Source organism: Gorilla gorilla, chromosome 12, assembly GCF_029281585.2.
Source record: "Gorilla gorilla gorilla isolate KB3781 chromosome 12, NHGRI_mGorGor1-v2.1_pri, whole genome shotgun sequence".
Taxonomy (NCBI): domain Eukaryota; kingdom Metazoa; phylum Chordata; class Mammalia; order Primates; family Hominidae; genus Gorilla; species Gorilla gorilla.
Window position 1 is genome coordinate 29,375,954 of NC_073236.2, and position 15,265 is coordinate 29,391,218.

General features: G+C 53.2%; 1 protein-coding gene across 1 annotated transcript; it reads left to right on the forward strand.

Annotated features, from left to right (window-relative positions):
* Window positions 1–13,533: 13,533 nt before the first annotated feature.
* LOC115933033 (putative uncharacterized protein FAM30A) lies at window positions 13,534–14,985 on the forward strand. Its single transcript, XM_063695447.1, is given in 4 exon segments — window positions 13,534–13,723; window positions 14,580–14,725; window positions 14,888–14,957; window positions 14,960–14,985. Coding segments are annotated over 4 exon segments (408 nt in total). The 5' UTR covers window positions 13,534–13,557.
* Window positions 14,986–15,265: the final 280 nt, after the last annotated feature.

Here is a 15,265-nt window from a genome sequence, read left to right on the forward strand (position 1 = left end):
TTTTATTTGAGTACATTTATAGTTTGAGGCCTCATATCTAAGTCTTTAATTCATTTTGTGTTGAGTATGTATGTGTTGAGGGTAGGGGTCTAGTTTTGTTCTTCTGCATGTTCATTTCCAATTTCCCCAGCACCATTTATTGAACGTGCTGTCCTTTTTCTGGTGTATATTTTTGTTAAGTTTGTCAAAGATCATTTGGCTATAGATTGTGTGGCTCAATTCTGGGTTCTGTAAAATGTACCCTAGAGCGTTGATTCTCCTGAGGCCTCAGTAGTGACCTGCTCACAGTTAGAACTCTGTTGACTCAGTGGTGTTTCTATGAGTGTAGTGATTCGTGGTCATGGGGTGGTTTTCCTAAAATTGTGGACAATTCTGTTTTGATGTTCAAACATGTGCTAAAAATTTCACAATAAATGTGTCTGTGAATTTTCCATTTCATTTCCACATTACTCCTCGGACTTACTGAGATGTGTTTGTGATGTCAAGATGAGGCGTTTTTCCTTCCAGGTGTTGGATTTTTTACCTATCTGGGTATTTATGGGCTCCCTGGGTGGAAATAAGCCTCATCCATCACACCTACCTTATGGAATTTTTAGAAATTTATTTGTGCACTGCCACTGTGAGACACTCCATGATGATGACACATTTCATTTATGTTATTGTTTCATAAAATTACTAGTGTACCTTCCACTCTAGAAGAGAAGATGCTATCTGGATTTTCATAATTCCTCCTGCTGTCTTATCTCCACATTCTTCTTTGACACCATATCTGCAGTTTAAGAATGACATACGCTATTGACATTTGTATTTGGTCGCTTAAAGTGATATGAACCTAAGGAACTGGTGGCCGCATATCAGTGATGCATCTGGCTCAGGTAATAGGAACCTTTCATGCTGAATCTTGTCAAACTGGATACAGCCTCGGCTGTGTCCTGTTGAATTAGGCATAGAATAGACAGCTTCATTGCCAAAGAAAAAAATAGGGGGTAAAATGGGTGGTATGTCTCCAGCAAATACAATGCATAGGAAAACAAATTGCCATATGCTTTAAGGCTCCGCTGCAATCTTCTCTGAAACAATCTTTTTCCTTCTCAGCTTATTTGGGTGGCAGAGTCAGCTCCAAGGCTGCAGGCAGAGGCACCGCTCCTGAAGCACTGCTAGGCCCAGCTCCCATGTCAAAGGCCTCATGCAGCCCTACACACAGGGCTTGCTGGTTGCTCCCAAGCCCAAGCCTCTGTTGGGTGGTTTCTTCCTCAAGATTGTAGAAACAGGCTTTCTGGTCTGTTGAAATAAAGGCAGTGGTCTGATAGTTTCTAAATAAATTTAAAGCTTATTTTTTCTCCCTTCCAGAAGAATCATGTACATTTGCAGCCAAGTAGCTCTATTATTCCAGGCCATTAAATTTGAAAAATCTAACCGTTTTCATCAAATTTGTCTCAGGTCAATTCTCATTCTTTAAAACCTGAAATATTTCTTTTCATAGAGTATCTTAGGCTTCTTACTGAGTGATATTTCAGTCATATACTCAGTGTTCTTTGTAGAATACAGTTTCTGATTTTGGCAATATGGATAGGTTGAGAATTTTCTAAGTGCTCAGGTTTTGTATTCTTTTTCGTTTATATTTTTTTCTGATTTTAATTTATCTACCTCACTTGTTATAAGCACTCAGGAGGAACCAAGCAAAATATCTTCAACACTTTACTTAGAACTATTCTCAGCTACTCACAAGTTCTCACTACTCGCAACTTCTCTTTCACTAAATATTATATCACTGTCCAGCCAAGATTTTTAAAAAAACTTTATGATAAGGATGACTATTGCTCCATTTTCCAAAACCACTCTACTCATTTCTGTCTATCAGCATGACCCTCAATATACAAATTTCTTCATATATGTCAAAGGTACCCATCCTTTTACACATAACCCAATTCCAAGCTACTTTCACAATTTTCAAATAATTGTAACATCAGTTTTCCACTTCCTAACCCCAAATTTTCTTTTGTCAGTTTAAGATGCCATTACAAACTATCATATTTGATGACTCATGCAACATTAATTTTATTTCATTTATCAGTGCTGTGAACTCCAAGATCAAGATGCTGACAAGATAGGTTTTATTTTGAGGCTTCCACTTTTGGCTCAGAGCAGCCATCATATTGTTACTTTTTCATATGATCATTTCATTTTAGGGCATGTGTGTGTGTGTGTGTGAGAGAGAGAGAGAGAGAGAGAGAAATAGAGAGAGAGAGAGGCTGTCTGGTGTCTTTACTTATGAGGTCAGTAATTTAATTCTGATGTTTCACCCTCATCATCTCCTTTAAAGTTCAGTACTTTCTTTCTTATAGAAAGCAGCCCGACAGAAATTTGCAAACTTCCTTAAAACTTTATGAGATTTTTTGTTGTGATTTTTATTATTATTATTTTTTAGCTCATCAGCTATTTTTAGTGTTAGTGTATTTTATGTGTGGCCCAAGACAATTGTTCTTTCAATGTAGCCCAGGGAAGCCAAAAGATTGGACACCCTGCTCTACAGCTACAGTAGTTTAATATTAATATAAAGATATAGGCAGAACAATTGAACAGAATAAAGACTAGAAAAATATCTAAACATATTACTAATTATCTAAACATATTACTGATTCTCAGTAATGAAAATCAATTAACCACTGACATGTATTACCTATATAAATCTCACAAACAATGTTGAATGAAAGACTCAAGGCAGAGGTTGTACATTCCATTTCAAAATTTCAAAAACAGCAATCAAGACCAGTGTCAAAAGTTAGCATAGTGATTACTTCTGAATACTATTAGAAGATAAACTCAGATAACTAGATTAATGAGAAAAACAATCAAAAATGGCAGTAAGCATTGAATCTAATTACCTATAGGAGGCCAAGACTAACATAGGGATTTTGATTTGAAAATTAAATGTTGGAGTTGTAAACCTTGATAATAGAATAGATACATAACTATCTATATATAGAGAGGCTGAGGTATGAGAATCACTTGAACCTGGGAGGCAGAGGTTGCGGTGAGCCGAAATTGTGCCACTGCACTCCAGCCAGGGTGACAGAGCAAGAGTCTGTCTCAAAAAAAAAAAGTTATGAATAACTGTGCACCAGATAACAGAGCATCAGCATTCATGGAGAAGAGCTATAGGGGAAACAAGAAAAAATATAGAAAACACAGCATCTTAATTATTTAATTCATGTGTTTTAGTTCATTAAACATCAAGAGGACCAAAATTAAGCAAGACTAAAAAATACCTAAATATCGTAATTGATAAGGTAGAAATATGTGTGTGTATGTCTGAACATAACAACTCGTTCTTTTTTAAGTGGCAATGAAACATTCATAAAATAAAATAAAAGAAATTCCTTAATTGCTATAAAAGTATTCCTGGGGATGAGTAATTTATAAAAAATAAATTCTAATTTGGCTGACGGTTTTGAAGGCTGTACAGGAAGTGTGGTTCTGCTATCTGCTTCTGGTGAGGGCTTCAGAAACCTTATATTTATGGTAAAAGGCACAGGGGAAGAAGGAGTGTCACATGGTGAGCAGGGGGAAGAAGGAAAGGGGGAGATCCAAGTCTCTCTTAAACAATCAGATCCTGAGTGATCTAACTATGTGAGAACTCACTCATTACCAAGTGGATGGCGCTAAGCCATTCGTTGAGGAATCTGGATTCTGGATTCCCATGGGGTGATGAGAGGAGAGCAGAGGGGAGGAGGGGCAGGGTTGGTTCCTGGGTAAGGGGGTGCTCGGGCTGGGGTCCCTGGAGAGAAGTTCTGGGTTCCTGGGGGCCAATCAGGCAGGTGTCTTTTCTGTCCACACCCCGAGGGTCCCAGCCGGAGCCAGGTGGGGAACCATAAGGAGAGGGCTTGTGTCCTGTCCTCCCCAGTCCTCTAGACAGGGTGGGGGCTGAGGGGTCCACCCCAGGGCAGGGCCAGGCAGTGATTCTGATGTGGGGCCTGGTTTTCGTGGACTGGCCTGGGGGGTGTGGGGTGCAGAGCAGGAGGGGGCGGATTCTGTTGGGGGATGGCGCAGTCATCCCTGTGTTCAGGCCATTTCCTGCCCTGGTCACCTGCAGTGAACCCTGGCAAGGAGGGGGTGGCCTCCCAGCCAGCAGCCTTTCTGGGATCTGCTCTGGCCCTGGAACTGGGGATGGAGCCGTTCTGGAGGTCAGCAGCCACCTAGGACAGCAGGGGACCAGGCCAGCCCCTAGCAGGGGAGGCAGTGGGGATTTTGGCAAGGACCGAATTGTTTGGGAGCCAGTGCCCCACTAGGCACAGTGACAGACACCCCAGCAGTATGTCCTGTCCCCACCAGACTGCCCACCCTATCTTAGGTGTGGCATGTGAAGGTGCTGTGCCCCTGGCAGGCCCAGCCCTTGACCTTCCATGCAGTCATGAGGCCCTGGGAAGCTGAGAACAGACCTCCCACTGAGGGAACCCTCCCCACAGAGGGCAGAGTGCAGACAACAGTGACCTTGAGAGCCCCAGGAGAAGCAGGTAAGCTGGAGGCCTGGGGCTGCAGGGCAGGGGCTCATCTACTTGGCCTGGTTGCTGCTATGGGTGGCACCACTGTGGTAATCGTAGACAATATATCCACCGCAGTCTGACACCCCCTGACAATAACCACACCTGGAACTGGAGGCAGGGCTGTCGGGAGGAGCTTCCCAGGGAGTAAGGAGGGTCCAGACAGCTGTGCCAGGGGCCCCCAGGACTGGGGATGTGGGGGGCTGCTCAGGGACCAGACATGCACAGTGTCCCCCTGGAGAGGCCTCTGCAGCCTCCTGGGCTCTGGGACGGGCCTCCAGTCAGCAGGAGGCTGGGTACTCCCCGACATGTGTTCTCCTGCCCTCACTGGTGAGCTCCTATGCGGCCCAGTGCAGGCCCAGCTCCAGCATCCGCTCCTGTCAGCCTGGCCGAGGGTCCGGGCAGAACTGGGCATGGCTCCTTCTTAGGTCCTTCGGGGACTGTCTCTACGGCTGTACCTGGGGCTGGGGGCTCCATGAGTGGTCTTTGCCAGGTGGGGACATCAAAGGCAGGTGTTTCTCTAGTGGCAGGTGAGGGAGACTGTCCAGGGCCTGGCCCTACGAAATACAGTGGCCTCTCAGAGGAGGGTGTGTGGGAGTCCTGCCTGCTGGGAGCCTGGCGGATGCTGCCCTCTTGATTCGAGCCAGGATGGGAATCCAGGCAATTGGCAGGAGGTGCTGGAACAAGGCTGGTGTCTACAGCAATTCCCAGCCCTAGGAATTGGCTGTTGGAACTGTGGCAGCTGTTGGGACAGGGTTCGGTGCAGCTGGCAGGCAAGGGACCAGGGCACCTGTGGTCATGAGTGAGGTCACCTCAGAGCCCTCTGAAGCCCTTGTTTGAAGGCAGATGATGTGTGGGGCACCAGCCCATGGGCTGTCATGGCCAAGATGTCCCTAGAGGCCAAGGGTCTGGGCAGAAACCCTTGGGCCTGGCTCTTCTTATCCTGGAGAACTCTGAGCCGAGAAGTGTGCATAAACCCTGGGAGTCTGGTCAGTTTTTGCTGCTGGGTTCATCACTGTGGTAGTTAGCACCATAGTCACATAGCAGGAGGGCCTTTCACAAAAAGCCCCTCAGTGAGCCCAGAGGCATTTCCCACGCAGGTGCTGGTCCAGGCGTCTGGGGCCCCCATTGACAGTGGTGCTGCATCCTGGCGATCTCAGACCGGTCTGAATCTTCCCCGCCTGCCGTCGAGGGCAGGAGGGTCTGACTCACCCTCCAGGGCTCCTGTCCCCTCCAGGAGGGGCTGAGGTGACATCCGGTCAGAGCATGTGCAGGAGTCAGGCCTCCTGGATTTTTAGTCCTGGGGCAGGTGCAGGGGGTGGGACACCTTTTAGGGGTCTGGGAAGGGCTGGGCTGTGGGGCTGTCCCCATGGGCCATCTTGTGTTCTGGGTGCCGTCCTGATCCAGACGTGGGTTCCCGATGTGATATCACTGAGGACTGTCCTGGAAGAGGGTGCCCACTGGGGAGAGAGACAGGGTTTTCTGGAAGGTTCTTTGTCTCTGACTGTGAGAGGCGAGTCCTCTGTTGGCTTCCCGGGTGGGGTTTGGAAAGGAGCAGGACTCAGGACGGCCGGGCAGGATGAGCGACTCCCAGCTCCGGCTGTCCTGGGAATGTCTTCTGTCTTGGAAATTACCCAGGAGAGGCTCAGGTGTCAGAGCCAGGCAGGCCAGGGACCACAGGGGCAGGGACAGTGCACAGGACCAGCCCCGCCCTCCTTCTGCCCCTACTCAGACATGGGGGGTTCTCAGGGTCCACACATGTGGCTCAGCCTTGAGGGAGGGGCTTCCGGGACTGCTGGGTGGATGGCAGCAGATGGTAATATGGGCCGGCCCTGTCCCCATCCGGATTGGTATTGGAGGGCAGCAGCGATGCAGACCTGTTGGACTCAGGTCTGGCTGACCTATGGGATAATCCTGGCCATCTGTTTCATGGTCTCCGGGGCTGGTGGGCAGGAGCTCAGGGTGGTCACTCGTGGGCTTGTCCGTTGTGCCTGCTGCCCTGTGTGTTTGGGACACAGGCTGCGCTGCTGTGGTAGCCACTACACCCATGGTGCTGTGGCCTCGATCAAAATCCTAACGCGGCATGTGGTGGTCCACTGTGGGGAGGGCTATGGCAGAAGGCTCCCAGGGATGGGTTTTTGATGGACTCTGTGACACTGTGGGTATAATAACCAGTCCAAAAATCATAATACCACAGTGACACAGACCTCACCCCAAACCTACTGCCAGGTCTGGGGAAACCCGGGATGTCCAGGGCTGACCTGAGGAGGTAGCAGGGCACCGAGGGGAGGCTGTGGGCCCAGCGCTCTCAGGTCTGCTGCGGGGACACTCGGGTCTGCCCCTCGCTTAGGTGGACAGTGTCTGTGCCCACCTGTGTCCTGAGGCTCCATTTCAGGCTTATATCTGTCTGTACTGTCCCTACCCATTCCATAGCCATGTCCTTTTGGGTTTATAAATTGCCCCCAAATCACGCAGGCATCACTCAGGCTTTTTATATTCCCTGGGCCACCAGGTGCCTCCACCCAGAAAAGTGAGATGTGGGAGAGTTCTAGAGTCATTCTGCAACCCTGGATGAGCCCCTGCAGCCTCAGTGCTACTGAGGTTCCAGCAACACCTGCAGCAGGTGCAGGTGAGGCCCGAGGCCAGGTGAAGCCCAGGCCAGGTGAGATCCAGGCCAGTGACGCCTAGGTCAGATGAGGCCCAGGTCAGGTGAAGCCCAGGTCAGGTGAAACCCAGGTCAGGTGAGACGCAGATCATGTGAGCTTGGGACAGGCAAGGTCCAAGTCAGGTGAGGCCGAGGTCAGGTGAAGCCCAGAGGTGAGGTCCAGGCCAGGTGAGGCTTAGGCCAGGTGAGGTCCAGGCCAAGTGAGGTCCAGGTCAGCTGCGGCCCAGGTCAGGCAAGGCTGAGGTAGATGTATGATACTTCTGTAATTTTCAGTCGGTGCCAACCCTGCCTGGTGTCCCTGCCCCTCCTCCCAGCCCACACTGTGCCTGCCAGATGGCGGCCCCTGCACAGGTGGTGCTGGCTGTGGAGGAGCTGGGCTCTGCCTCCCTGTGCATGGGCGTCCCTCTCGGGCTCTGGCCTGGGAGTGTGGCTCAGTTGCTTCTCTCTGGAATGTGCCGACTGTGCCATCCGTGCCGTCCGTGCCGTCCTTGGGGGTATATGTCCTCGGGGGGATACGGCTCTGTACCTGCTCCACATCAGGCCCCAGGAGCTGCCAGCAGGTACCGGCCTGCCCTGCCACACAGTGAGCCTGCAGCCTGTCCGGGGATGCCCAGGGAGGTGAGTGCTACCACACATCAGGCCTTTTCTCTTTAAAGTCATTTCTTTGGGGATACATCATTGATGTCTCATATACTGAATGTATGTCTGTATCACTGTGCAATTGACTGTGTCATCGTTTATTTATCCAAACTGGGTTAATGTCTTTGCTATTATGAACAGTGCTGGAGTGAGAATTTTCTAAACACAGCTGTGTACATTTTCCTCTTCTTGTGATTTAGAAGTTTAACTGCTGTTTTCAAGGTACTGTAATGTATTTGTTCTGTTCTTGTTAGGAGACTTGCCAACCCTGTGTGTCTCTGTTCACACCCTCTTCCTTCCCCAGTAGAAGTAACCACAACTGTGTTTATGTGATCATTGTTTTCTTGATTTTCCTTATAGTTTTTCTAGTGGAAAGTTTATCCCTTAAGAAGATAGTTCATTTTGCCAGGTGTAAATTTTATTTAGAAGAAATCATATTGAAAGTATTTTTTGGAGTTTCCTTTGTTACTCCAATTACTCAGCATTGTCATGAACTCAACCGCAGAGTTGCCCGTAACCCTGTACTGTTGTCCTCGTGGCTGTCTGGGTTTGCATTTCATGAACCTGCCTTCGTTTATTTGCCTGTTTTCCTTCAGATGGATGTTTGCTTCATTCTCAGTTTAGGGCTATGACAAACATATGTTCTGCATATCTTTGCCCATGAGGTTCTCAGGGAGGGCTCTGGGGCTGGCATTGCCTGCAGGGCTCTGCTTTGTTGCAGGGAGTTCCTGCCAGGGCTTTTCAGAGTGTCTGTGCCCAGCAGCAATGCCTGAAGGTACACACTGTACTTTGCCCTTGCATCAGGCACTTTCTGTTTGCTTGCTTTTGTGTGGCTCCACATTCTGGAGAATTTATTCAGATCTGTGCTGCAAATCCATCTCACTGATTCTCTCTTTAGCTGTGTCTACATCAGCGGTTAAGCATCCCATGATGCAGCAGTGTGGGCACAGGGCAAACTTTCAAAAGATGACAGTGTGGGATAGAGGCTGCTCCTCCTTCCCTGTGCCCTTCCCACACTGTCCTCCTGGGCTCACTCCCAGCCATTGATCTCGAACACCAGTTTATGGAATTCTCTGCCCAGGAAAGCAGAAACAGCAAAAGTCCCTGCTCAGGCTCTGCCTGCATCCTCTCTTGCACACCCACCAAAGCTCTTTCCTTGGGGCCTGTGCCAGCTTCCCCAGCTTGCTTCTCATTTTCTGTTTACTCTGCTCGCTGGCTGCGGGGGGTGATGTCTGGGGGGAAGTCTGGTGTGTTTTGGCATTGATGGACACCCCTAGGCCCTACTTCCCAGACGCTCCCCCCAGCCCCTCAGCTCCAGAAGTGGAAGCGTTTACAGCAGGGCTTTGGGACTGGGGCTGTGTCACTGTGGGCACAGAAAGTAGTACTACTACAATATTCTCACAGTGACACGAGCCCCCACAAAATCCTCCTGTCCCCGTGGGTGTCACAGAGTCCCCCCTTGCTGTCTCTGGCCAGTTCTCCTGCTGATACTGTGATTTCCAGGGGGTTTTTGTCTGAAACTCAGGGTGTCTTGGAGAGGACTCTGAGCCCAGTGCTGTACAGGGGGCTCCTCCTTTGTCCTGGGGGAGTTGCGTGGACCCTGTTTTTGGTTAAGGGAAGCATTTGCTGGTGAGGGAGAACTCCCCTCCTCTCTTTCTCAGGAGCCTCCTCTGATGATTTTGCCTGGTGTTTCTTGGGGCTAGTGCTCAGGGCTCAGCAGTCTCTGCCCTGGTCCAGCTGGGAATGTGGGTCTGTCCTGTTTCCATGAGTTTTCTGGGGCCACCAGTGAGGGGCTCGGGATGTCAGAGGCTGGTCTTGGTCCCTATGGTCTGGGCTCCGGCTCACTGCTCCCCTGCCCTCCAGGTCGGTCACTGACTCAGTTACTATGCAGCGGGCTCCATGGCTGTTTGGTGGTGGCTGCAGTTCTCTTCCCAGGAGAGGCCTGCGAGAGGGTTGGGATGTCTGGGAGCCCTGCATTCTCCCGTGATGTTGCTGCCTGGATCCCTCGTCTTTAAAGGGAGTGCCGAGCCTCCCTGCAGGTGTGTGCAGTGAGAGACACAAGCGGATGTGCATCAGGGCACTGGAGGCCAATTTCTTTCAGTGCCTTCTGCCTGCGGAAGAGCTGAGCTCCCTGCTTCTGTGCACAGGAGACTGCCCTGTAAATGGGCAGTGAGGGCAAGGGTCTGTGTGGGGAAGACTTGGGTGAGCCTTCATCCTGGAAATACCAGGACCGTGTCCCAGAGGGGAGTGGGGCGAAAGTGTCAAGGAGGAAGGTGAGGGCAGTGTGTGGGTGGGAGTGCACGGTCAGTGCCATGGCTCAGAGGCCCCAGGAGAGGAAGAGCTCAAGTTGTGGGCAGGAGGAGGCAGCAGGTAGGCACAGGGGGGAGAAACTGAGGCTCTGGCAGCAGAAGAGGGGAGGGCCTGCATTGTGCAGGGTTGGCCTGGGAAGGGTGTCTAGAGGGAGAGACAGGGGTCTGGGTGGAGACCAAGGTGGTGACTGCAGGGACAGGATCCCAGGATTGTCTGGGTTGGCGGCAAGAGCAGCAGGGCAGAAAGGGCCCAAGGCAGGGTCCGGTCTTCTCAGGGTGTGGGCTGCAGGGCTGGGACCCCAGGGTTGTCTGGATGGGCAGGAAGAGCAGCAGGGTAGAAAGGGCTGGAGGCAGGGTTGGGCCTCCCCAGGGTGTGGGGTGCAGGGAGGGGCTGCACAGGCTGTTCCCCTGAAGGAGGGAGGAGGGAAGGAGCACAGAGGTGCTGGGAGCAAATGGAGAGGGAAGTGGCAGCGACCCGCATGCCAGGCGGTCCTGGTTTGGGGTTGATCTGTGTGGAACAGCTCCCTGGCCCATGTGTAAGTGGTCAGGGGAGACATGGAGGTCTGGAGCTACAAGCGGTGGCAGGAAGGCAGGTCCTGGTCTTGCAGGTCTGGAGCTTATCTTCTTCCTGTGAACTGAGTGTGGGTGGCACCTATGGGCGATGCCCTGGACCTGTGGTCTGGTGGAGTCCAGGCCTCCCAGGGATAGCAGGGCAGCCAGGGCTAGAGGAGCCTGAGGGGCCAGGTCAGGGTAGCCCTGGGGACACTGCCTCCACCTTTGACCAGCGCTGCTGCGGGGATCTGGTCATGAGACCCCTTCACCCAGGAGGGGAGGCACGTGAGTGTGACCCTAAGTCCATACCCTATGGGGGGCTCTGACCCTCCTGCACAGGGCCTGGACAGGGGTGGGTGGCTGTGTGCAGGTGGGGGGTGGGGAGCCCCAGGCTCTCCCAGACACAGCCTGCTTTGCTCCAGAATGTGGGCTTGGGGACTGCAGGCTGGCTGGGTCTGGGCTGCCTGGTGTGCCTGTGGTGGCTGCATTCCCATATTTGGGACTGAGGCCTAGTGAGGACCGGGAGGAGCCTGAAGGGAGCTCCATGGAGGACCTGCCTCGGATGACACACCTATCTTAAGAAGGTCATGGTGGGTTCCAGCTGGGAAGAAGGGAAGTGGGCCACCTCCTGGGGGTCTTCCACCCCCACCACCTCAGCCTGGGGCTTCTGTGCTTCCTCCCTGCGCAGACCCCAAAGTCTGTGCCGCCACAGGGCAGGAAGGAAGGACCTGTGGCCTGGTCAAGGTTGGGGCCACAGTGGTGTTCCCTAAGCCCGAGTCTGCTCTCAGGGCCCGCCCCGCAGCAGGCCCTGAGTGAGGGACAAAGACGGGGAGGGGTTTCTGATCCTGGTGGACTCTGGGGTGGATTCCAGTGGGGAGTCATCAGGGTCGGTGTCCCCCATGGTATTGGGGTGAATGTGCTCCTGGAGTCTGCTCTGGATGTGGGGTTTATGCCTGTGCTGCCTGGGGTTGATGTTGGGAGGTGCCAGTGACGCCTGTTTCCCTGAGGGACTCTTGTCGGTGGTAGGGTCAGTTCTGGCCAGGGGCACTGGGGCCATAGCAGTAGGATGGGGTCCAGCCCCTTCCATGACCCCCTGGAGCCCCGGTCCCCATCCTCACCATTCAATGGGGACTCTGTTGTGCTCTGGGTGCTGGGGGTCATGTGAGCTGAGTAGGACCTAGGTTCGGGGCGGCTATTCCCCTCTCTGGCATGGCCTCCAGCAGTGGCCAGGAGACAGTTTTGGACAAAGCTTTTCTCACAGTGGTTGTTCCAGTTATACCCACTGTGACTGGGGCTGTTCAGAATTTGCCCAGGCACCCTGAGCTCTGGGGCCTCCTGGGTGGGGGCTGGGCTTGTGGGCGGGATCTCCTTCGGGGGCTCTGGAGGCTGTGGCTCGCTTTAGTTGTGGGGTGAGCACTGGGAGCCCCAGCTCGCAGAACACCCACAGAGACCCGGGCCTGCACACATTCCGCCCCAGTGTGTGGGGTGGGCCCAGGCCCCTCTGGGCAGGTCAGCTTCAATAGGGAGGGTGCTCAGGTCGTGCTTGTTTTCCTCTGGGTTAATGGGATTCATCTCCTGGCCCCAGATCCTCACAGGCTGCCCCTGTCCCTCCAGCAATGCAGGACATGGCAGGTCACCCTGGAGGGAGGCATGTTCTGGTCTGGGTGTCAGGTGCGGCACCTCAGATTTTCCATGCATGCTGTGGGCTGAGCAGGACAGCAGACGACCCCGGGCCCCCACCCTGTCTATGGACATTTTTTGCTGCAGCAACTGTGGGAGCTGACAGTGTTCACAGCCACTCCATGGTCATCATCGTAGTCAAGTCTTTCTAAGAGTTTCATTGTGACGAAGCCTCCTATTAAACGGCACCTCGGCCCTGCTTCCTGAGGGTTACTGCTGAGTCCCGGATTTCCCACAGAGGCGAAGAGAGGAGAGCAAAGGGAGGAAGAGGCAGATAAGCTGGGCCCTGTAGAAGGGGGTGCTTGGGTTGGGGTCTGTGGAGCGAAGATCTGGGCTCCTAGGGGCCACGCAGACAACCATCCTCCCTGTTCACACCTTGAAGATCCCAGCAGGGGCCAGGTAGGGAGACTGTGAGGAGAGGGCCTGTGTTTTGTCTTCCTTGGGCCGTGGGACAGGGTGGAGGTTGAGGGCGTCTTTCCCAGGGGATCACAGAACAGCACCTCTGCTGTGGGGGGCATCCAGCATGGGAGGCTGGGCTGTGGGGTGCAGGGCAGGAGGGGGCGTGCATGGGAGGGGTGTGGCCCAGTCATTCCTGCATTCACAATCTTTCTTGTCCTGGGCACCTGCACTAGACCCCGGCCTGGAGGGGGCGGCTTCCTAGCCTGCAGCATCCCTGGAGTCTGCTCTGACTCTGGACCTGGGGACAGGAGCCAGGCAGGAGGTCGGCAGCCTCCTAGAACAGCAGGAGGGCCCAGGCCAGTGCCTAGCAGACTTCCATGGGAGAGGGGTCCCAGGGGCGGGAAGATAATGATTTCTAGAAGGGTCTGTGTCTCTGAGTATGCAAGTTTGTCCAAACTGTCCACCAGCTGTGATCAGGTAAACACAGGCAGACTTGAGTTCAGGTGGAGGAAACAGTTTTGTCATTAACTCTCTACCAACTCTAGGGGAATGAGCCAAGTTCCCTTGTCATCTGTGCAGAGGCCGCAGCCTTGAAAAGGGAGGGGGTAGGGGGAGCAGGGAGGGTGCTCGGGGCTCAGTCGTCCGGGAAGGGAAAAGTTGCCCAGCGCTGGTCAGCGTCCCTGGGATGGGGCCCGCTGTGTCCGTGCTGGCCACTGTTGAGGTCAGGATTCTGTCCTCCCAGAGCCTGGAGACACAGGCCCCATCCTTCCCAATGGGGACACTTCAGGGAGTGGCTCTCAGGTCCCGAGAAAGACCTTCCTGGCCACAGGAGATGCACAGACATCGGGAAGGGACAGAGGAAGGACGTGCAGTTGCAACCTTTTCAGCAGATGCTCTGAGAATGGGAGGTCGAGAGTTGAAGCAAACGGTCAGTTCTGGTGCGTTGAGCTTTCTCAGGCAGGTGTTGATGGGGCTGGGGTCAGCCTAGGGGTGTGACCTGAAGCCACTGGAAGCCTTGCTGGGGTCTGGCTCTCTCTTGGTGCAGGGGATGGAGGGATCTCTGACAATAGAGCACTGGGGGGCCTCCAGGAGACCATCCCTGCAGCAGCCGGGCCATGCTCTGAGGATGTGGGAAGAGGACCCCCACTGTCTCTGAGTATAGGGTGGTGACTTCTTTGCACAGACTGGCCAGGGGTCCCACAGGGGCACAGTACAGGTGTCCCTGGGCTGCAGGGCTGGGGGACATCAGAGCTGCTCTCTGGGCTTGGCAGCCACCTCAGGTGGGATCAGAAGGGGAGGCAGTGCCTGGTGCTTCCCCTCCAGGCCTCTCTCCATGGTGTCCAGGGTAGCTTCTGGGGCTTTGGTGCCAATTTCTGAGGCCAGGGTCCTACCCTTCCTGATGCCGTGATGCTTGGGGGCTCTGGAGGAAGCCCCAGCTTTGGCCACTCCTGCACTGCCTGTGACTCCAGTCCTGCTGCACCTTGAGGGGAACCCAGGGCCCCAGGCTTGGCCCTGTAAGGTCAGATGGGGGCCGGGCTCCAGCATCCTGCCACTAGGTTTAGTTCCTAAATGACAGGGAGGCAGACTCTGGCTGAGCTCAAGACCTGTTCCCAGGCTCTGAGCCAGAGCAGGGTCCCCCAGCAGAGGCTGTGTGGAGCTGGGCAGGGTTCCCACTTTGTGGGGAGTTCCCTGGACCTGGAGACTCAACCCTCAGCCTCCTTGATGATTAATGATTCATCCTGTGACTGTCTTGGCCCAGACCATCAGGTGGCCTCCTCACCTACCCCTCTTCAGACAGGGCCTCAGACCTAAGGCAGGAGCACCCCCTACACCAGACCTCCTGGGTCACAGGAAATGCACAGACATCGGGAAGGGATGGAGGATGGACGGAGGAAGGACATGCAGTTGCAGCTCTTTCTGCAGATGCCCTGAGAGAGGAGGTAGGAGCACGCTTGCTGTGGTTTGAATGCTTCTCTCCTCCAAAACTCATGTTGAAATTTCATTGCCATTGTAACAGTATGAAGAGTGATTAGGTCATAAGGTCCCCACCTCATCGGCCCCCTCTTGCTCTCTTTCTTGCCTTCTGCCATATGATGACACAGCAAGAAGGTCCTCGCCAGATGCTCCTGGACTTGCTTTGGACTTTCTCTTGCTCTTGGACTTGCTCTGGCACCTTGCTCTTGGACTTCACAGCCTCTAGAACTGTGAGAAATAAATTTCCGTTCAGTATAAACTTCCCGGTCTTGGGTGTTCTATTACAACATCACAAAACAATCTAAGACAACCCCGTATTCAGACCTAAGCTGAGATAACCCCTACCCATATCTAAGGATGCCCTGCTCCAGATCTTAGTGGTGAGGTCAATACAGGACTCCCTCTGAGGGAAGCCCTGACAGCAGTGCCTGGGAAGGCATCTGTAGGGCCCAGTGGGCCAGGGGAGGCCCAGGACACACCTACATCATCTCTCATAATCCCTCCAT